A 20105-nucleotide genomic window follows, 5' to 3' on the forward strand; every position below is an offset into this window, starting at 1 on the left:
TTTTCTATCCATGAATTTATTTAGTATTTCCAACCTACCATGGATCTCTCTTACCTCAACTGAGGCTTCATTATCTGTATGGAGTAGCAGCACTTTTATTTCTAAAATCAATGACTAGTTGAAGTTTTCATGATAGTCACTAATTCAACTTTGCTGAACACCAGTTTCCTCATTTCTAATGTTTTAATATAGCTACTTTTCAGAACTGTGTAAATATTTACAAATCATTTTATTATTGAATCTAGCTCATCAATAAAAGAAGAGATGTTAGCAAAACAAGCCTGATTTTCCCTGTGTTAATAGGACATTTTTAGCATGATGTCATTACTACAGCACAAGTCTTCTGCTTCACTTGTTTCCCAGCCCTGGAAATACACACCTCTTTCCTATACATGCAGCCTGTATACATGGCACAGGAATATAAACCTTGCAGGACCCTACTGTCTGTTTTCTGCATACCTGGCAATTCCCAGCTTGCCTGGAGTTTTACATATTGTTTTATCTTAAAAACAAGCAAACAAACAACAAAAGCCATTTATTTTGTGTGAGAGATGGTATCTTTGTTAGTGTTTCAATTGCTGTAGGAGTCACCATGACTAGAGCAACTTTTATATAGGAAACCATTTAACTGGGGCTAGTTCAAAGTTTCAGAGACTTAGTCTATCATCATCACTGCCTGAAATATGGTGGCATATAGGCAGGTATGGTGTTAGAGAAGTAGCTTTGAATTCTACATCTTGATCAGGAGACAACAGAGAGTGAACTGGGCATAGTTTGAGCATAGGAGACCCCAAAGCGCATTCTCACAGTGACGCACTTCCTCCAACAGTACCACATGCATTCCATCAGGGTCACACCTCCTAATAGTGTTATTCCCCTGGGGAACCATTGTTTTTTTCAAATCACCACAGAGGGTATGTGCCGTGGCATATGTGGCTGATGGAAGAAACTGACTCATGGATGTCAGTTTTCTTCTTCTAACACATAGGTGCTGTAGGCTAAACCCAAGTTGTCAGAGTAGGTGATAAGTTTCTTTAGCTTCCAGCCTAGAAAACCCCACGGTGTCTAGACTTAAGCTTCTTATCACCAGGATCTCTATACATCTTATGTAACAGCTATGCCTTAATGTTTTTTGTGAGCACTTGCTCATGAATTCTGCAAGTCTAAGCCCCTAACATCTGTATCAGAAGTCACTATGGGTGACTTCCTGCCCTTCTGTGGTAGGCATATCACAGTCTCTCCATATGTACTTGGTTTCTTTCGTTGTTGTTGTCCTACAAGACAACGTGCACCAATGTCATTGAACAAAAAGAAGAAACAATCTTTCACTTTTGAGCTTGGCTCTGTTATAATTAAAATCATTGTGTATAGTACTGAAATCAGGACTCTAAGGATTAGTCTAGTCTGATAGAGGGTGGGCGCTAATGAATGTCTTCCTGGAGCACATGCAGGATGAATTAAATTATCTCTAATTGAATGATCACTTTTCTATTAGTTCCTATGGCATGGGGTCATTTTAATAGATACTTAATGAATGAATAATTTGTGTGGCAATTTGTAACCATTCTTCCCAAAGATAACTTAAATACATTTTCTAGGCTGCCAATAATCTGTCACAAACGTACTGCTGAATTCTTATTTGATTTGCAAAATTATTCTTTTGACTTTTAGTGTGACAAGAAATCATATGAATCTAGTCATGGAAAAAGTATGACCAATTTTAGATGTTACAGATCTTGATTCAACATTCTCTCATCTATCCAAAGTGTCTGTATTGTTAATATTAAAAGAAAATTCAATTTTTGTCTCACTGTTTTTTACATAATTGTTATTTCCATCACAGTTTAGAAAATAACTTACATTAATTTAGGTTTAATGGTGCTTTTGATTTTATTAAATGAGCGTCATTTAACAACAGTTATAGATATTTACCAAAATATGGAAAGATTGATAATACCTTCCAATTTCTACCTTTATAAAGTTGGGAGTAAGGTTACTAAGGATCTTGCTAAGGGTAAGTAAGTAGGTATTTTAATGCTAAAAGTATTTTCCAAAGGGCTGATGTGTATATGAAGTTACAGATACTATCGTAGCCCACATAAGACTTACACATTCAAGCCTGACAGAATTGTAGCAAGGAAAAAGGAAGTGGGCAAAAAGTACCGCACAAACCATACTAAAGAAGGTGTTTGTAATTGACACTTGTTGTATCAAAACTGAGGGCAAATTAGTTTTCCTGAACAGAATGATGTGGGTATATCAAATACTCTCTAGTGTAGGCCCCATGCTCAGGAACAATTGATGAATACAAAATGGACTCCATGTTTTGTTGTGTATGCTTCTGTTATGAGTTGGTGTTAAGTCTTTTTTGTTTTGTTTTATTTCTTATTTTTATTTTTATATTTTATGAAAGAGAAAGAATGTGAAGCTGTGTTGGTAGGGAGAAGGGGAGATGAGGATGATCTTGGGGGACTAGGGCAAAAGAAGAGAATATGATAAAAATATATAAAGCATTAAAAATAAAAATTTAATAAGAAGACAAGAGGTATGAGTTTTAATATTTGTGATGGAAGTCTATAGTAAAGTGCAAACCCCATGCCACTACTAGCATAGCCAAATAAGCAGCATTAGACTCTCGGACTTGAAACCATATGAGAAACCTAACGACATCAATAGCTGTCAGGGGCCGTGAAAGATACAGCAGGAAGCAACTAATATCAGATGTCAGTCAGCCAGAGGAATAATTCTCTGATGGAGGTTAGTCCTGTCCAGGTCAGACCTGCAGGACAATGTGCTCTGGAAATTGTGGCTTACATTTGCGAAAGCAGCTTGATATCTCCCTAATAGTGCATAATCTCATGTGATATTTATATATAATCTCATAATTGCTTCTCAATCTTATGGGCACATGTATCTTTGGGCAGTCAGGAAGATGACTTTTCATTTAGTTATATAATTTAGATATATAGAAAACATACTAAGACATGCTTTATCACTAGATCTATGGTCCAATGAGGACTGGAAACACTTAAATGCCCACTTTGTTCCTTTCACTCAGACTGACTTTTACCTCAGAGCAAGTTGAAACTAGACTAAAGGATTTTTGTAAATAGATCATAAGTTTAAAACTTTACAGCTATGCACAGATGTTCAACCTAGGTTGCAACACAAAGCACCCTATGAAAAGCATGCCAACTCTTCACTTGCCAAATTTGCTGACAAAAGACCTATGTATCAAAGTTTGTTACTGGGCACTGTGCCTCCGCAGTCTGGCCACAGTCTTACTCCTGTAACCTTGGAACCTTGTGTTGCCACAGTAAATGGCTCAGCTATTTATTGCTTATCCTAGGGATGTGCTTTTGAACAATGAGAGGCAACTCTTGTAATTTTTTGTTGCTTGAAGACTACTGTAAGAAAGAAAGTTATGAGGCTAAAGGGGAAAAGAGCTAGGTGGAATTAGAATTAGGACAGGAGAATTAGAAAAGAAGCAAAAGAATAGAGAATAGAGAATTGTTTGCAACAGAACAATGTGAGATAATTCATTTCCCCTCATATAACCTAAGCACTTTCGCTTGCTGCAATGTCCAATCTGAACCCTGAGGGGGAACTTGGGGCTGAACTCCAGAGGTCCTCATTACACAACACTAACATAAAAATGAACATATAGACCTTTGAATTCAGATATTGCAATCTATGTGATTTCAGGGGGTTTTAATCCCAGCATGATTTGTTTTCTAGTCTGGAATCAGGTAACATATAAATGTTCTACACTTGTACACTCATTGGACAAACTAATCTATATATGTTGAACTATTCAAATGTAAAAATGAAGTTATTTTAGTAATATACTTCTTCTTGTTCTTCCTTACTCTATCAATTATGGAAATAAGTTTGTCAGAACATTCAACTTTGATACTAGATTTACATTTATTGTACCTTCAATGTGGTCTTCATATGTTTAGAAACCTGTTCCCAAGTCAGAGATCTATTTATCTTCTTTACATCCTTAGCCATTTAAGCTATTAATAGCTAACAGACAATAGGTACACATTGGTTATATTTTGGTAAAATATGGTTGCGTTTAAGATTAGAAACGTTCTTCGAGTTACTAGTACAGAGAGTATCAAGACAACAAATTACTCAAAGCTGTAAACTGAAAAAATTAAGACAGTCCTGCACACTCAGCTAAACATCAAACTTCTCATGCCCTTGAAGGCCTTGAAACATCTGTTTCTTTTCAGGTTTGGCATGTGTTATACTTCATATGTGTTTGAATTACTGTCACTGCTTCCCACTTACATACATACATATTCTCAAGGACACATACAGACAAATCCAAACACTCATACACACACTTGCACATATTCAGGAGAAGTTTGAGCATATGTACAAAGTTTTCAACATTTGTACTTCCATGTTTATTTCTGAATTATTCTTAATAGCCAGGGAGGGGAATAACCATGGGTATTCATCAACAGATGAATGGAAAATAAAAAGGTAGTATGTGTGCATATGTGTGTACACATGTATAGATATTTGAGTAGTCTATCATTTAATCAGAAGCCCCCTGTGAGTCTGTGTACTTTCTGCATTTATACTATTGAATCACACAATGAAGAAGATGAAAGTGAAGACCTGTAATGCCTGATATGAAGATTAATTTGTCCATTATTGTGATGTGCCTTTAGATTGTGATTAGATGAATTAAAATAACTTAATGAGAACAGTGACATGGGGGATAATATGCCTTGAGAAACATCAAGTTCGGAATACAGGCACTATTATTGTTGAGAGCACTGTTCTCAGATAGGGTTGATACAGTCCTTCACACCTCAGCAGTCACACTGATTTTATGTCATTTCTTTACAGTTCCTTTCTAAAATATACTTTAAATGCAGAATCATATGACATTCCATTATGTTTTTCCTTGCAAATGATCAGCTATGAAGTTTCTGTGTTTTTAATGTGGGTAAGGGTATTAGGGTGAGAATTGGATCATTCAAGTTTTTTCGAAAATATGGAATAATGGTTATCTTGACAGGATGTCTTATTTCAATGTGTTCTATTTTCTCAAATCCAGTTTGTTTTTCTATCTTATAGAAGTTGTTTGACATAAATATAAAATTAAACATGTACTTGTTGAGTATCAAACTAGTCCATCAGCCTGCTTTCTAGTACTTGCAAAGCAAATAGATTTATGCAGGGTGCTCCATCAGGAGTAAAGGATCAAGATCCCTCAAAGAGAATCCACTTCTGCACTAATTTTTCATGTAAAATATAATCAGTTTCATTTTTTCTCATTTAGAGCATTCTCAATCTGTCAAAATTGATCTATTGTGCCCTTGAAGTGGTATATTAATTTTCCTGTGTCATTGTCTGACTAGGAGTCTTCTCTAAGATGTCACACCATTTGTCTTATTTTCCAAGCTGATATCATGCCCAGAGCTTTGCGCGCCCTAGGGAAGCACTACTGTGCTATGAAACACCGAGAACTCCATAACTTTGACTGTTGTTCCTTAGGCACTCGTGTTGTCCTTTTCACACTTTGAAGCAATATCCCTCTTTCACCAGGAACTCACCTGTCCACTCACTCCCACTGAGATTTCAGGTATGTTCTACCATAACCCACAGTTAACATGATTTTGGAAAAAAATAAAACTCTAGTTTGTAAAATGAACATTTTACTGTTTGCATTACCTCTGCAACCCAACTTTTGGCGTTTTAATGTATACATAATACCAACTGCACAATATAAATATGAGCATTTGTTCTTCTGTATACACTCATAAGAAAATAATAGTGGGCACTAGTACATATGCTACATTTCCTGCTTTGCAACGTGAATATCACCCCTGAGATATTTTCTCTGTCTGTTCACTTAGAGTGCACTCCTGGCAGTCACCCCGGAACTGTGAATGCTGCATGCACCACTTCCTGCAGTTCTGACATCAGTGTTGCTCGGTGGCTCATCCAGTAGCAGGTGTTGAACATTGATATAAACAGAATTTTGTCTAACAAAGCCAAAATCCTTCCGTATCAAGTCTCTGTTGGCCAACGGAACGTTAACGCCAAAGCTCATTCCAAATTCAGGTCTCAGCCATGACAGTTGATTATGCTACCTGCCAGAATTACTGGCCCGTGAAAACCCTTATTTTAGAAATTAAGTCAGAGTGAAACTTTCTCTCCAATAAATACCTTGTGGTTTGGAGTAACACAATTCTATTTTTTCAGGTTCCTCAGTTAGTAAATTAAGATTGCATAGCAGTTAATTCCTTAATAGCATTTCTGGTTTAATATAGACACCTGCTTAATTATAACAAAAATGCTTCCCGCATCTCGCATACCATTTGCTGCACAGAAAGCTTCTTAAAAAATGAGGAAAGTCACAGTCACAAATAAGTATATATGTTCATGTTCTAGGAAAGTTTAGATCATACAAAGGATTCCTAAAACAAGTAACTCATATCAGTAAGACTTTGACTGTTACTTATTTAAATGAAACCTTTATGAGTACTTATATATTGTAAAATCATTTCATTTAAGTTTACTTGATTTCACAAGGTTTATTTTAGTGAAGTTTTACACAACACAAATATAAAACAAGATTTAGCAATATAAATGTAATGTATTTTATTTTTTTTAATATTTTATTTGGAGATCCTCATACATGAACACTACATCAATATCACTCTCTCCTTCCATCTCTCTCCATATTCCACACCTCCCAATTCTTGATCTCTTCTTAATTATTGTTGTATGCACACAGACACACACAGATACACGCGTGTGTGTATGTGTGTGAAAGCAATGCACACATGTTCACAGAAATATATGCAGCCTACTGAATCAACTTAACTTTGTTCATATATACATGTGCCCATGTCTCCCATGTCTGACCACTCAAGTTTGGACAACCTATGTGGGAGCTCATCCCTGTAGAAAACCAATTCTCCCTCTCAGCAGGGATTGGCTATTGAAAATGTGGAATTTTCCCTGACCAGGTCGGTGTGACAACTGGTGTTATCTTCATGCTGGTCTTATTTAGGCATCCAGTTGCTGAGTATACTTCAGTGCAGCTTGCCTGTAATATATAGAAGACACTGTTTCCTGGTTCTTACAATCCTTCCAACCCATCATCCATGATTTTCCCTGAACTTTGTTTATAGTGGCTGTGATAGTGATACAGACATAATAGTTGGGTTGGACACCCTGCAGTCACTTATTTTATGCATGTTGACCAGTTGAGCATCTCTTTAACAGGCTTTATCTGTTGCATGAAGAAGTTTCTTGATGAAAAGTGAGAGCCACACTTAACTGAGGGCATGATGACAAATATTTAGATGCAGTTACCAATTATATTGGCTTAGGGAAATAGCAGTAATAGGTTCTCCTCTAAAGTCTATGACTCTCCAGCCACAGGAAGCAGAAGAAGTTAAAGTTACCTGGTTTACATGTAAGTTACAGATATCTAACTTACAGGTACTTGGTTAAGTCACCAGACATGTGCTCTCTTCTACAGCCAGGCCAATGAGAGTGCCTGTCTCCAATATAAAGGTACCAATATTGCACCATTGAGGATGTGGTGATGGTCCAGTCACTGTACTAGTTCATGGGCTTGACAGCAGAGTAGGAACTTATTACGTCTGCCCCTTGACAGTTTGAATAGCATCTCCAGAGATTCTGAGACCAGAAATCACTCCAAACAATGGAGGATTCCAGTTCACTAAAAGGTATTATACTGAGAGAGACCATCCAGAACCACAATAACAAGGACTTCATGTTCTCTCTTATATGAAGATCATAAATCCAAATATTTGTGAGTATATACGCTGTAGTAATCACAGAAACAAGAAAAGTAAAAAGGGTGCATGGTATGTATGTTGTAGAGGAGAGATTCTAGAAGGGCAGATATTATGATACAGATATATTTTAGGGGTAGAGGGGAAACTGCTGGGATACTTCATTTGGAGAGAGGATGGAATAAAATGCAGAGGGGGGAAGAAGATGTGTGTGCGTACATATGCAAATAATTTAAATGAAATTGTGCCATGTGAGCTGAAATGGCTCCCAATAGCCACAGATTATTTAACAATAACTGCAATGACAAGCAAAAAGCATAATGTTGCTCAGGGGAGTCTAAGAGATTCCAAAAACAATATAGACTATTGCCATTTCTCTAGATTACCTTCTAGAACTTGAAGGTAAGACCCTGTTTCTGAAATGCCACTCTTTAGACACAGGTCTTTGAGGAATGAAGCTAAATAAAAGTTTGTGTGAATTTAAAATAAAGAAAAAAACAAGGTAGGACAGCTTTAAAAATAAGAAAATCAAACATTAACCATTTAAATATTAGGAATGTTATGAACTATTTATGAATAAATGATGTTAGAGTATCAATTTGTGTGTGTGGGGTGCACCCTTTTGTGCTAGTGCATGTAAATGCCAATGGTCACTGTTTAGTGTTTTCATCTATCTCGTTCCAGATGAATGTTTGAAACAAGGTCTCTCACGGAACCCAAACTAGCCTTTACAGCTAGACAACCAACCAAATAATTATGTGCATCCATAAGCTTTACCAGCATCTTACAGGATGCTTGTTGTATGTTAATGTATTTGTATTGTTTAGGTTGCTCTAAAGATGCTCTTGTGTATTCAAATAAATTCACCATGAAAGCATAATATAGTAGATTTAAAGTGTTTAATCTCTAATGGATAAAATGATGGGCCAAAGAACAGCACTTAAAAGTTCTAAGCAAACATCTGCACTACAGTTTATGAAAAGAATACCCTAAGTCATAACCTTATTATTTTTTCCAGAACTTTTCTTCTTAGATATCGTGGAAAAAATAAAAATTATTGAAAAAGTCATAATTTGATTGCAGGTAGTCAATATTCTGCAGGTTTACTTGATGAAATATTTTCTAAACATTATTATATTTATTCGTGTGTGTGTGTGTGTGTGTGTGCGCGCGCGTGTGTATGTATGTGTACTCATGCCGCCGCCATGGTGCACAGATTAAGGTCAGAAAACAACCTGTAAGCCTACTCTTTCCTTCTATTTCAATCTCAAGTCATTAGGCATGGTGGCAAGGGATAATTCTATTGAACGATCTCATGGGACAGTGTTTTGAAACTGGTATTCTAAAAATACAAATATGTATTCATAAAAATGAGTATTGCAGTGGATTTATTTGAAAAGATTGTTAGGTTAAACTGAGTTGTCAGTGAGAGGAGGTAAGACAGAGAGTGAACTAAGTGAAGGGTATTGTGCCAGCGTTGAGCCTGGAACCTGAAGGTGACGAGCAGGAGGGACAGACAGTGAGGAAAGGCCTGGGGTTCAAAGAGGAAACGAAAACGCATATGGCATTAGAGGGATTGATTAATCAGGTCATAGTTCTTCCATAATAAGACATCAATTACAGACAATTTTTAGTTTGAAGATAATATTCTTCAAATATTCTAATCTTATTTGATCTCTCTCAGAGAACAAATCAAAAGAAAATACTTCTTACCTATGAGGTTTGTATAATTTCTTGCCAAAATTAAACAGAAAATATTCCTGAAATAAACATTACATTGCTTCCAAAATTAGATGTGAATATGTAAAAATTCTAATGCATCTTATTAGTTAATAGAGCTTGATTTTGCATGACAGAATTTATTTTGCTGTACTCTATTATTTTGGATTTCATGAACATATCAGGCTGTATGATAGAGTTCAATACTCTTTCAAAGAACACCTTAGCAATGGAGAACAGAAAAAGCTTTGCGACCTATTTATGAAAACAGCTAGCATTTCTGTTTAAAAATATTATACTAAACATTTTCCAAAGGTCACCTATGAATAGTAATTCAAAAATTAAAGTAAAATTTTAAATTGGTAAGAGAAGAGGTAATAAAATATCCATTTGCTGATTCCATAATTGTTAGCAAAAAGTAAAACTGAAGGGATATTTTATAATTAATGGTGTCTTAGAGGAATTGAGTGGTAGAGAAATTCACTAGCATCAACCTGTGGCAAGCAGCAACTAAGGCCAATAGTTTAAGTAGGTATGTCTTCATAGTTGGCAGTAATTTGATAGTCCTCATAGTCCAGCCACATGGCTTTAACAAAATACCCTAGACTGAGCAATTTACAAACAGCAGAAATTGATTTTTCACAGTTTTTGAGCTGAGAAATCAGAGATCCATGTGTCTATAATCTTTGGGATGGGTCTGCTTCCTCACAGAAGGTTTTTTCTAGCTGTCTTGTGTACTGTGGACAATGTCTAATCCTCCCTCTAGCTACTTAAATGAGAGTGATAATTGCATTAATGAGTAATTTTCACCTGTGATCTAAGCACTTCCTGCCAAATTCCCACCTGAACATTTTGGGACTCAGAATTTCAGAGTACCAATTGAGGGGATTGATTCAGGCATTCAAAACTGAAAATTAATATTAACGCCTAATGTTATTTTATACGAGGATGGTATAACCTCCCAAACCGACCTTTAACTTTATTCAATGCCATTTACAACCTTAATATTGGAATGAAAGGCTTGTTTCAATGCTAATGCATTATTTTTCTATCTCTTCCTGTGATTATATATGGGACAGAAGCAATTCAAAGTAGAAATTAACCTAAGTTCACAATTTCAGAGGAAACTCTTTTACGTCTCTTGATCAATAAAGAAGCAGAGAGCTATGCCATAGATGATGTGGGGTGACCTCTTCAAGGACCATAAGTGGCACCAACCGCCTGAGTTTCTTATTCTCCTGCACCTCTAAGAAACAAGCAATCAAACACAATAGCCTGCCAGGGGCATTTCAGACCCAAACTTAAACATTCAGTGTGGAAGAGGGACAGAACAGAGTTCTGTTTTAGATATCAGTAGGTACAGATTATTCAGTATTCTTATATGGAAATGTATTAACCAGAATGAAACCTATCTTAATAATCATTATAACTGGTATGAGAACTGATTGTACATGGATGTTGTTAATGTTGATAGAAGAATCAGAAGTCATAAAGCAGTAGTTGGCATTCATCATTCCTTGTAGTCCTACTTGAAAAACAAATTCACCATGCTTTGATTTCATAAGATCCCTCCATGCACCTCAGCACCATCACTTTGCAAATCTCTTAAGGTCAGATTTTGTCACATTTCTCTTTCAACATCTCACAAAATCTATTCGTAATGGCTCGCATATAAGTTTAGTCACATGTCTTAATTGTTAAGACTTCTTTTTAAAAAACGTGCTTTTAAAATTTTTCAGAAATTTGGTACAACTCTATAAAAGTGAAGATGAGATGGAAATTCCAAAGAAGATTAAGACTCACTGGGCTGCACTGGGCTTGGAAGATACACAGCTTGTGAACTACTCGGTGTTGCTGGATTTCCCTGGGCCCTCTCCAGGCACCATCACTGTGAGCAGCTCTGGCCAGTGTTTTTATCCTGATGGCCAACCTTGCAGGGAAGAAGCCAGAAAAGGCCATAGCCAAGATCTGCTCTCCTCATATGCAGCCTATTCTGCCAAAGGAACTCTCCAGGTAATTTGACCATTTGTCTCTGTCATTTTCACTGAAATGGAATTAGAAAACAACAGCTTTCATCTAAATTGAACTAACTGGCAAGGTACAGCATACAAAAGTAGCCATTAAATATTTTCCATGTAGCAATGGCAGTGATCAAGGAAGATGGGAAGAACCTGAATCTTTACTTGTCAAATATTGAAGGTGAAAACACGTTAGACAGATTTAATTCAAAAGTGTTGAAGGTGCAACTGAGTTATTCACGTTTTCCTCAGCCCATATATTTCAAGAGAATCTCATTTATGGTTTTGAAGAGGCAAATTTGAATATGTTGATATGTAGAGAGAGAATAGAAATGGCTAGGATTGCATTTGCGATTGTTTATGCACATAAGAAATGAAGAGGAAAATTGATGTGATTATTCACACATTTGGGATTTGAAATGCAGCATGTCTGCATTCATGATGGCAAATGTGTGAAGGGGAGCCAGGTGTGCATTATTCCTCCAGCTTTCAGGGTTAGCTAGCTTCTGTGGTTCTTATGGCATTCTGGTTAGGAGCAGGCTAGGGCCACGTGAGTGGATTAAAGCTCACGCTGTGCTTACCTGCTATTTTTCTACCCTTTATATGATGCTGAGCTTCTTAGCTCTGTGCAAAGCTTCATTTCTGTTCCACCTGTGGACCACTGTGGGAATTAAAATAACTAATCTAAGTAAATCCTGTGTAACAATGCATGACACAGAGCACACACAACATTAAAAGTTAGAATTATTACCATCTTTTTGTAACATGAGGGCCTGCATGTTGGAGTTTCTGTCCTGCCCAGTTCCCACAGCTGGTAAGCCCCAAAGAAATTCATACAGAGGTCTCCATAAGTTCTAAACTGATTGGCCCGTTAGCTCAGACTTCATATTAACTCTTATGACTTATATAGCCCATTATTAGCCCATTATTAGTATCTGTGTTAGCCACATGGCTTAGTACCTTTTCCAGCAGGGCAGCTCACATCTTCTTTCTTCAGTGTCTGGGCAGGACTCCAGAAAGAGCTTCCTCTTTCCAGAATACTCTTGTTCTCATTGACCTGCCTATACTTCTTGCCTGGCTACTGATCAATCAGCATTTATTTAAAATATAATTCACAAAATACAATTGTCCTGCACCATCTTTTGATTTATATAACAGCTGTTTGGACTCATATAAAATATATTTTTATCAGACATGTTTAGTCTTTTTAAAATTGTAAATAGTCTAATTGAATACTGTTGGTATTTTCCTATATTTCTATTTTTATGCATGTCTTTACGATCTTTATAGTAAACTATAAGGAAAACATGGGGCATTTAAACAATTTAAACTTACTATTTGCAATTACTTAAAACTTGGATAACCAAGTTTTGTTATATTGCAACATACATTTTCTTTTCTTTTGGGGTTGCTGAGGAATGTAGTAATGCATGTGAACTAGAAGGCCATAAGACTTTTACTTGGTGTTGTTTCTCATCTTGGCTTTTAGCAGCATTACATATAACAAGCACAAACTATTGATTATATTTAATTTAATGTTAAATATATGCACTATTTTCAGCATAGAACTCATTTGGTTTGATAAACCATACCTTTCTGGCAACAATGGTAACATTTTTTAGCCAATGAAAATACAAGAAAGCAGTCACCATCTTTGCATTGGTTTAGAAGCTGTGAATTTAGGGCAATGTATGAAAAATTAATCTATTTTGTCTTAGATTCCAAACACTGACCAGAATCACACAGTATCTCTGTTCTCTTTATTCTATTTTTCCCTAGTACATGCAAATCATCTCCCTTCCCCACAAAAGAAACCCAAACCCCAAGAACAACAACAACCACTACGAGTTTAGTAATTCTTTGGACTCATTCTTACTTGCCTGGATTTCAGTTTCTCCTAGCAAATATTGATGATTTCTTGATCCTTGAGAAGTCTTGTTCCCTTAACGTGGTCCTCTATGATGATTATCATTAGACCATATATTTCATAGACCTGACTGCAGATATCTCAGAGCTCTGTGCATATTTATCTTATGAGTGATAGGTGGTAGATACTTTTGTTGTTTCTATAATAAACTAAGCTCTCCAGAATATTTATGAAATATTACATAAATAATTTATACACCAAAATTTACTTGTGACCATTTCATCATTTCAATGTATTTAAGTTTCTGATTTTAGTACGGAAGTTTCAAAAATACTAATAAATCAATTATTAAAAAGGATAATTGAAGATTAGATTGTTGTAAAATGTACTGCTTTGACACATTTAACTTTAACTAAAAGGGTGCTTGAAAGACAAATGCAGTTAACACATAAAACAACTCTTTCTATTTAAGATTTTAATTTGTAAAAGTTAGTTGTGTGACTTAGGTGAAGACAATAAGAATAACTATTTTAATATGTATAACACAAAAATATATTACATACAGTACATAAATAGATGCATGAAGAAAGTATATTTCTGATATGATACGTTTTAAACTCAAATGATCTAATGAGGATGCTCAAAAGAAAAACAATTCTCGCTGACTCTTGTCTGTGCACACAGAACATGGGAATACTTTTTTTTACATGTGCATACTTTTTACATCTATAGTCTAGGGGGTTGTTGTTACATTGAAATTCATACAAACAACTCTTAGGAAAATGGTGATTTTGTGTATCTTTGACCATTCCCCAATTTGAGTCAATCTTGGTGGTTGCTGTTGCTGATTCAGACATGATTCTTTTCTTATTTTGAGTATATTCTGTGTTCATGAATTTCTATGAGGCAGGGCCATTAACAAGTTTTTAAATTATTCTATTTTACTGCCAGTGAAGCTCCCCATAATGTTTGCTTGTGACAAGGTTGTTTGCAAAGGAGCAGCTCCCCTTTACTTTGAAGAACTGTCCTGGTCATTCATCATAGGACTGTTTTGTATAAGTTTCCGATTTTTGTTTTCTGGTAACCATCTAAAGAGCATTGTGATATCTGATATCTGCTCTGCAAACCTACTTAGTGCCAGCATGATGAATTGTGTGCCTTGCACATTCTTTGTAATCCATTGTGCATTAGAAAGGTGACATTGTTTACCCCACAATAATGACAGGTAGGTCAGTAAAAGGGTCTTAAGGGGATTGCCTTGTCAGATGCGAAATACATATTAAAATGGATATATAAATATCTTAACATGTGTGTGTTTAGCATTAGGAAATATAAAGATATTTATATTTTACTAAAATAAGAATAGCAACAAAAATATCATCACAGGAATACAGACACTGGACATAAGGTTTCACCATAAGTAATTAATTTTGTATACAGAAACTATGGCTTTTAGCTAATTGTTGCAAAATCATTTCTTTTGTCTTATTTGAAGTCAAACAAAAGAATATAATTAATATTTAATAGTTTTGTCTCTACTATGTTTTGATTTTGGGCAGGGGATTGATTTAGAGACCCATATATTTTAGGGATGTGGGTTGTTTTCCTTCTGTAAAATTTTGATTTTTGCTCAGGAAGCAATTCAAATAATGTAATTTTATGGCGAAGCTTATTTACAACACACATTGACTATGCATAAGATACATTGTTACTGATATATTTATTTGGTCTCTATTCCACAGACAGTAGAACTAAAGAGTCTATACAGTCAACTGCACAAATATGGAATTATTGAGTCTCCTAATCCTTTAAGGCCTTGTTCAAGTCAGGGGGAAAATGCCAGTTACATAAATGGTTATTGTGGGGTAGAAATGCCAAATCATAGTAAGTGTCTGGTAATTGGAAATATTTAATTAAGAATAACACTTATTATTATTTGGAAGAAAGTAGACATATTAAATAAAGATGTTATGGAAACATCAAAATGTTTTTAAGATTTTAAAAATTCAGATTTATTATATTTATCATACTGTGTGAATGTAACCTTCCAAATTTCTGTTTACCATGCCAAATAATAATAATTTGGGAAAATGCTTTGAAATTATGAATAAAGAATAAAACGCATATTAACTGGAAGCTTTAAGTAATGCAGAAATGAAATATTTGATTTGTGAATAAAGAGTTATCCATGGTATCAAGTTGGGCAAGATAAGTATGGTTTGCTGTCATGTGTAACTCTCATGGCACAGTAGTTTAACATGTGAAATCTGAACACATTATCAAATATTTGGCTGGAAAGTCTTAAAGAGAAAAAAATACCACTTTTAAAAATGGCTCCCATAACTCGTATTCTATTTGATTTTTTTCATGGCTGGGGAATGAAAAAAGGCAGAAGTACATATACTTGGTTTTAATTGATGAAAATTGCAGAACTCTGGAGGACAAGAACAGAAATTCATTATTTAAATACTGACTGCATGACCTTGAAGATGAAGTTTTCATGCCACCAACATAGCAACATGGCCTTGGACAGCTCTGCAACGTTGACAAGGGTCCAGCATTTCACTAGACATGTTTATTTTTCTCTTGTTGGTTCCATGTTTTGTTAACCTTTATAAGTCAAAGACAAATGAGTGAGAAGACATTTGCATGCAATTTTTCCTAATTTTAAAAACTGACATGTGATGTTCTCGGCAAATGTGACTTTCTGTCTGTGGTTTCAGATGATATGTTTGCTCCTCAATTGAGCTTTGCAGTAATGTAACAGACAGACTATTTGTGATCTCTTCACAACAACAGGGGGTCCGTAGTTAAGATGTTTGAATATACACATTTTAATTTGACTGCCTTATATTGAAGGATATTTTTTGAGACATGGTCTCATCAGCCTTCCTCTTCTTCCTGCATGTTGGAATTAAAGAGACAAATCACAGTGCCCAGTCCTATTTATAATGATATTAAATAACCATTACTATCATACAATTTAACTGAAATTTTATTCTGTTTTAAAGGTTTGCTTTGATTTAAAGAATATTATTTACAAAGATAATTCTGATTTTCTTGGAAATTTTAACTATATCTTCATTTATAAAAATATGAATGTTCTAACATAATGGTTTATAACAATATCTACCTCATACCAGTTAATCTAAAATTTGATGCTTCCAGAATTTGAGAGTTAGGCAAAAAAACACAGCACTTTTCCTTTTCATTATTCCATACTGTGGAAGTTGCTTTTATTTTTTAGAAAGTAATTTTATTAAATTATAAAAGTTTCCATTTCCACCCCTCCTCCCACCATCCTCCCACTCCCCCCACTCCCTCTCCTCCTCCCTCTCCATCCCTAAGAGCAGTCAGGATTTCCTGCCCTGTGGGAAGTTCAAGTTCCTCCCCCCTCCCTTCAGGTCCAGGAAGGTGAGTATCCAAACAGACTGGATCCGCAAAATACAGTATATGCAGAGGAAACAAGTCCCAGTGTCATTGTCAATGGCTTTTCAGAAAGAGAGCATTTGAAGGAAGAGATGGAAGCTGCTTTTAGAAGGAAAATCCTGATATGTCCATTGCGTGGCATCTCAGAAAAAGTCTTCTGAAAGAATTCTCAAGTCCTTCAATAGCCTTACCTTAATTAACTGAGCATCGTTAATTCAGTAAAGTACCTGTGGCTATTACTATGTTATTCCTTATATTCTAATGTGCTGCTCAAGGAGGGACTTGTCTGGAATTTAGTCACTGGATCTCACTTATATAGTGGGACCTATTTGGATTTCAGCAATACATCCTTAGGCCTCTCATATGGCACTCCACAAAGGTCATAGTAATAATGAAGAAAGCTTAGACCCTGATATGTTCATGAATCTACACAATAGAAAAGCTGCTTTTAGAGAGAAGTGATAAACTACATGAAAGCAATGCTTTGTAAATTATTTGCCTCTGTATCTTCAGAAACTAGACTAGTGTATGCTATGCATTTTTGAAAGAAATTATATCATTTTAACGGTTACTTCCTTCTTTGAACTTCCATAACCAGTCATCTCTTACTTTTTCCTCTTATATTTCATGGTGGTGAAGTCAAAATACTGAGGTCTTGAATCAGCTGGTTATATTGAATCATAAACAGGGAAGAGGGAGATATGAATGGATGCATGCTGGTGCTCAACTCCTTTTCTTAATTTTATGGAGTCCAGAATTTTCCTCCACTGGGAATGACTCTTCCTGTATAAACTAGTGTAACTAAGATAATTTCCTAACAGGCATGACCCATCTCCCCGGTTATTCAAGAGTATTCAAATTGACAGATAGCATCAATCATTACTGGTAGACTGTCAATGAAAACACCTTTCACTTGGTTACTTTTATTGATTGCTTCAGATTTTTCACTTTTAGATACTCACCTTTGTGTGTGTGTGTGTGTGTGTGTGTGTGTTCAAGATGATCTTGCCATCTCTGAATAGGTATGACTAAAACTTGGCAAATTTTTGTGACCCTGATAAAACCTAATTTGGGGAAGTCATCAAAGTATTCAATGCCAATGAGGCTAAGAGAATGAAACAAAAACATCAAATTTCCAAGTTCTTCTTAGTTGAATCAAATACAGAGGTGGAGATTTTATCTTTGCCCTGTCTCTTGCTGCCATTAATTCTATACTTTAATTTCCTTGTGTATAAAATGAGGATAAGGATAGGAATTTGTCCCTTTGAAATCTCACGAAGACTTGAGAAGGTAATAATAATATAATGTTTAGGAGAGTGTGACTATCCAGAATGCTAAAATAGAATTTGCCTTTAGGGAAGAGTTGCAGCAGTGCTAAATTTCTCTGTAACTGAGGAAAAGTTGAGATGATGATTAATCTTTTCCCTTGGTTCATGCTCATAAAAATCTTTTCATTTCATTCCAGATTAGAAATACAAATGTGTCTCCCTTTTCCATATGAGTTGTGATACCTGCTCTTCACCATCTGTTGTGCTGTTCACACACACACACACACACACACACACACACACACACACTCCATTCATGCGTTACCTTGTTTTGTTGAATTTTTGTACTGTGTTCTAAAGAGAATAGGATGATCATGGTCACTGCATGATTGATGAAATCCAAATTACTCTTATGAACACACATGTGTATCAACATATTCATTTCATTACATAACCACACCACCCTGTTTTATTGTTTTTACACCAACAAGAAAGAGTGCCTATCAGAAATCCAACCTTCATTTAAAAGAGCCTATATAGTTTTGTCTTTTTAAAAAAAATTATTTATTTACTTATTTATTTATTATGTACACAAAATTCTGTCTGCATGTATGCTTGCAGGCTACAAGAGGGCACCAGACCTCATTACAGATGGTTGTGAGCCACCATGTGGTTGCTGGGAATTGAACTCAGGACCTTTGGAAGAAGAGGCAATGCTCTTAACTGGTGAACCATCTCTCCAGCCCCTAGTTTTGTCATTTTTAATGGAGTGTAATATAGCCATCTGACAAATAATTCCATCAAAGAGAATTTTAAATTTCTATACCAATTAAATTTGGCATAATGCTAACTCTAATAGGGATTCAATATTTTTTTAACTAGTGTGATTATTGACTTTAAGAGAATAAAGAAGAATAGAAATGATAAAATTAGCTATCCTATTTGGAAATAGTGATCCCTGTTTTCATTTATTTTGTGCATATGTGAGCTGTTTATTTAATATTTGACAGATAAATCTTAAATATTTTGACTGCTCTAATGTTCTTGCTTTAATTACTGAGTTAACTCATTTCACTCTGATATTTATTAATCAGCTACAGATTATTTTTTAAAATTTAAGATTTCTATTAAAATAATCTGTGGAAATTTAATCATAAAACCCACAAGATTATCAATGTCAAATAAATTACTGTAACAGAAATGTATTATTTTATTCTGTTACTTCGGTTAAATTTTTGATTCAAAATATTTTTTTTCTATATTTTGTTTCTAGAAAAGGTATACACTTAACATTTACTCTTGATCTATAAACTGATGTTATTTTATTTTATTTCAATTAACTTATATGACACTTTACCTCAGTTTCAAGCAAAAAGCCTATCAATAATAATATATAGAGTTTTGGGCAAACTAGAGTGCTCAAAGTACAGAGCCAAGCATGACATCCCAAGTTCAATCCTTACCATTCACACTAGTAGAAAAGATAAACCAACTCCTTCAGTAAGTTGTCCTATGACCTCTACATATGCTTCACGACAAATACATGCTCATGTATAGACATACATACACACACACAAAACACATTATCATCTTAATCATCATCATCATCTACATATTAAGAAAAATAAATTAAAATGTTTAAAAAATATATTGCTTTTTCAGTAAAATAAAAACATTCTAGAAGTTATTTTCTTTTATTTTTGTAAATTATTTATTATTTTACCATTCATAAATACTATGTTTGCATCATTTTAACCCCTCCTTCTCCTTCACCCCTTTACCTCTTTCCATGCTCCCCTCAACTCCCATTCAAGTTGACAGCATCTCTCCTATAAATATTATTGCATTGAACACACACACACACACACACACACACACACACACACACACACACAACCTACTGGGTCCTGAAGTGTTACATATATGTACAAATATTTGGAATTAGCTAACATCTTGGATGGAAAAATCTGATTGCTCCTCTCTCAGAAGCATTACTGCTTCTATT

At 35.1% G+C, this 20105-nt stretch overlaps 1 protein-coding gene across 2 annotated transcripts in view; it reads left to right on the forward strand.

Annotated features, from left to right (window-relative positions):
- Nucleotides 1-20105, forward strand: part of Naaladl2 (N-acetylated alpha-linked acidic dipeptidase like 2) — a 911861-nt gene that overhangs the window by 350957 nt on the left and 540799 nt on the right. For both annotated transcript variants that reach the window (XM_087899634.1, XM_087899633.1), the window contains exon 3: nt 11258-11531. In XM_087899634.1, coding sequence (XP_087755760.1) covers nt 11258-11531 — 274 coding nt within the window. The remainder of the gene's footprint in view (nt 1-11257; nt 11532-20105) is intronic.

This window comes from Myodes glareolus, chromosome 20, assembly GCF_982192425.1.
Source record: "Myodes glareolus chromosome 20, mMyoGla1.1, whole genome shotgun sequence".
NCBI lineage: Eukaryota > Metazoa > Chordata > Mammalia > Rodentia > Cricetidae > Myodes > Myodes glareolus.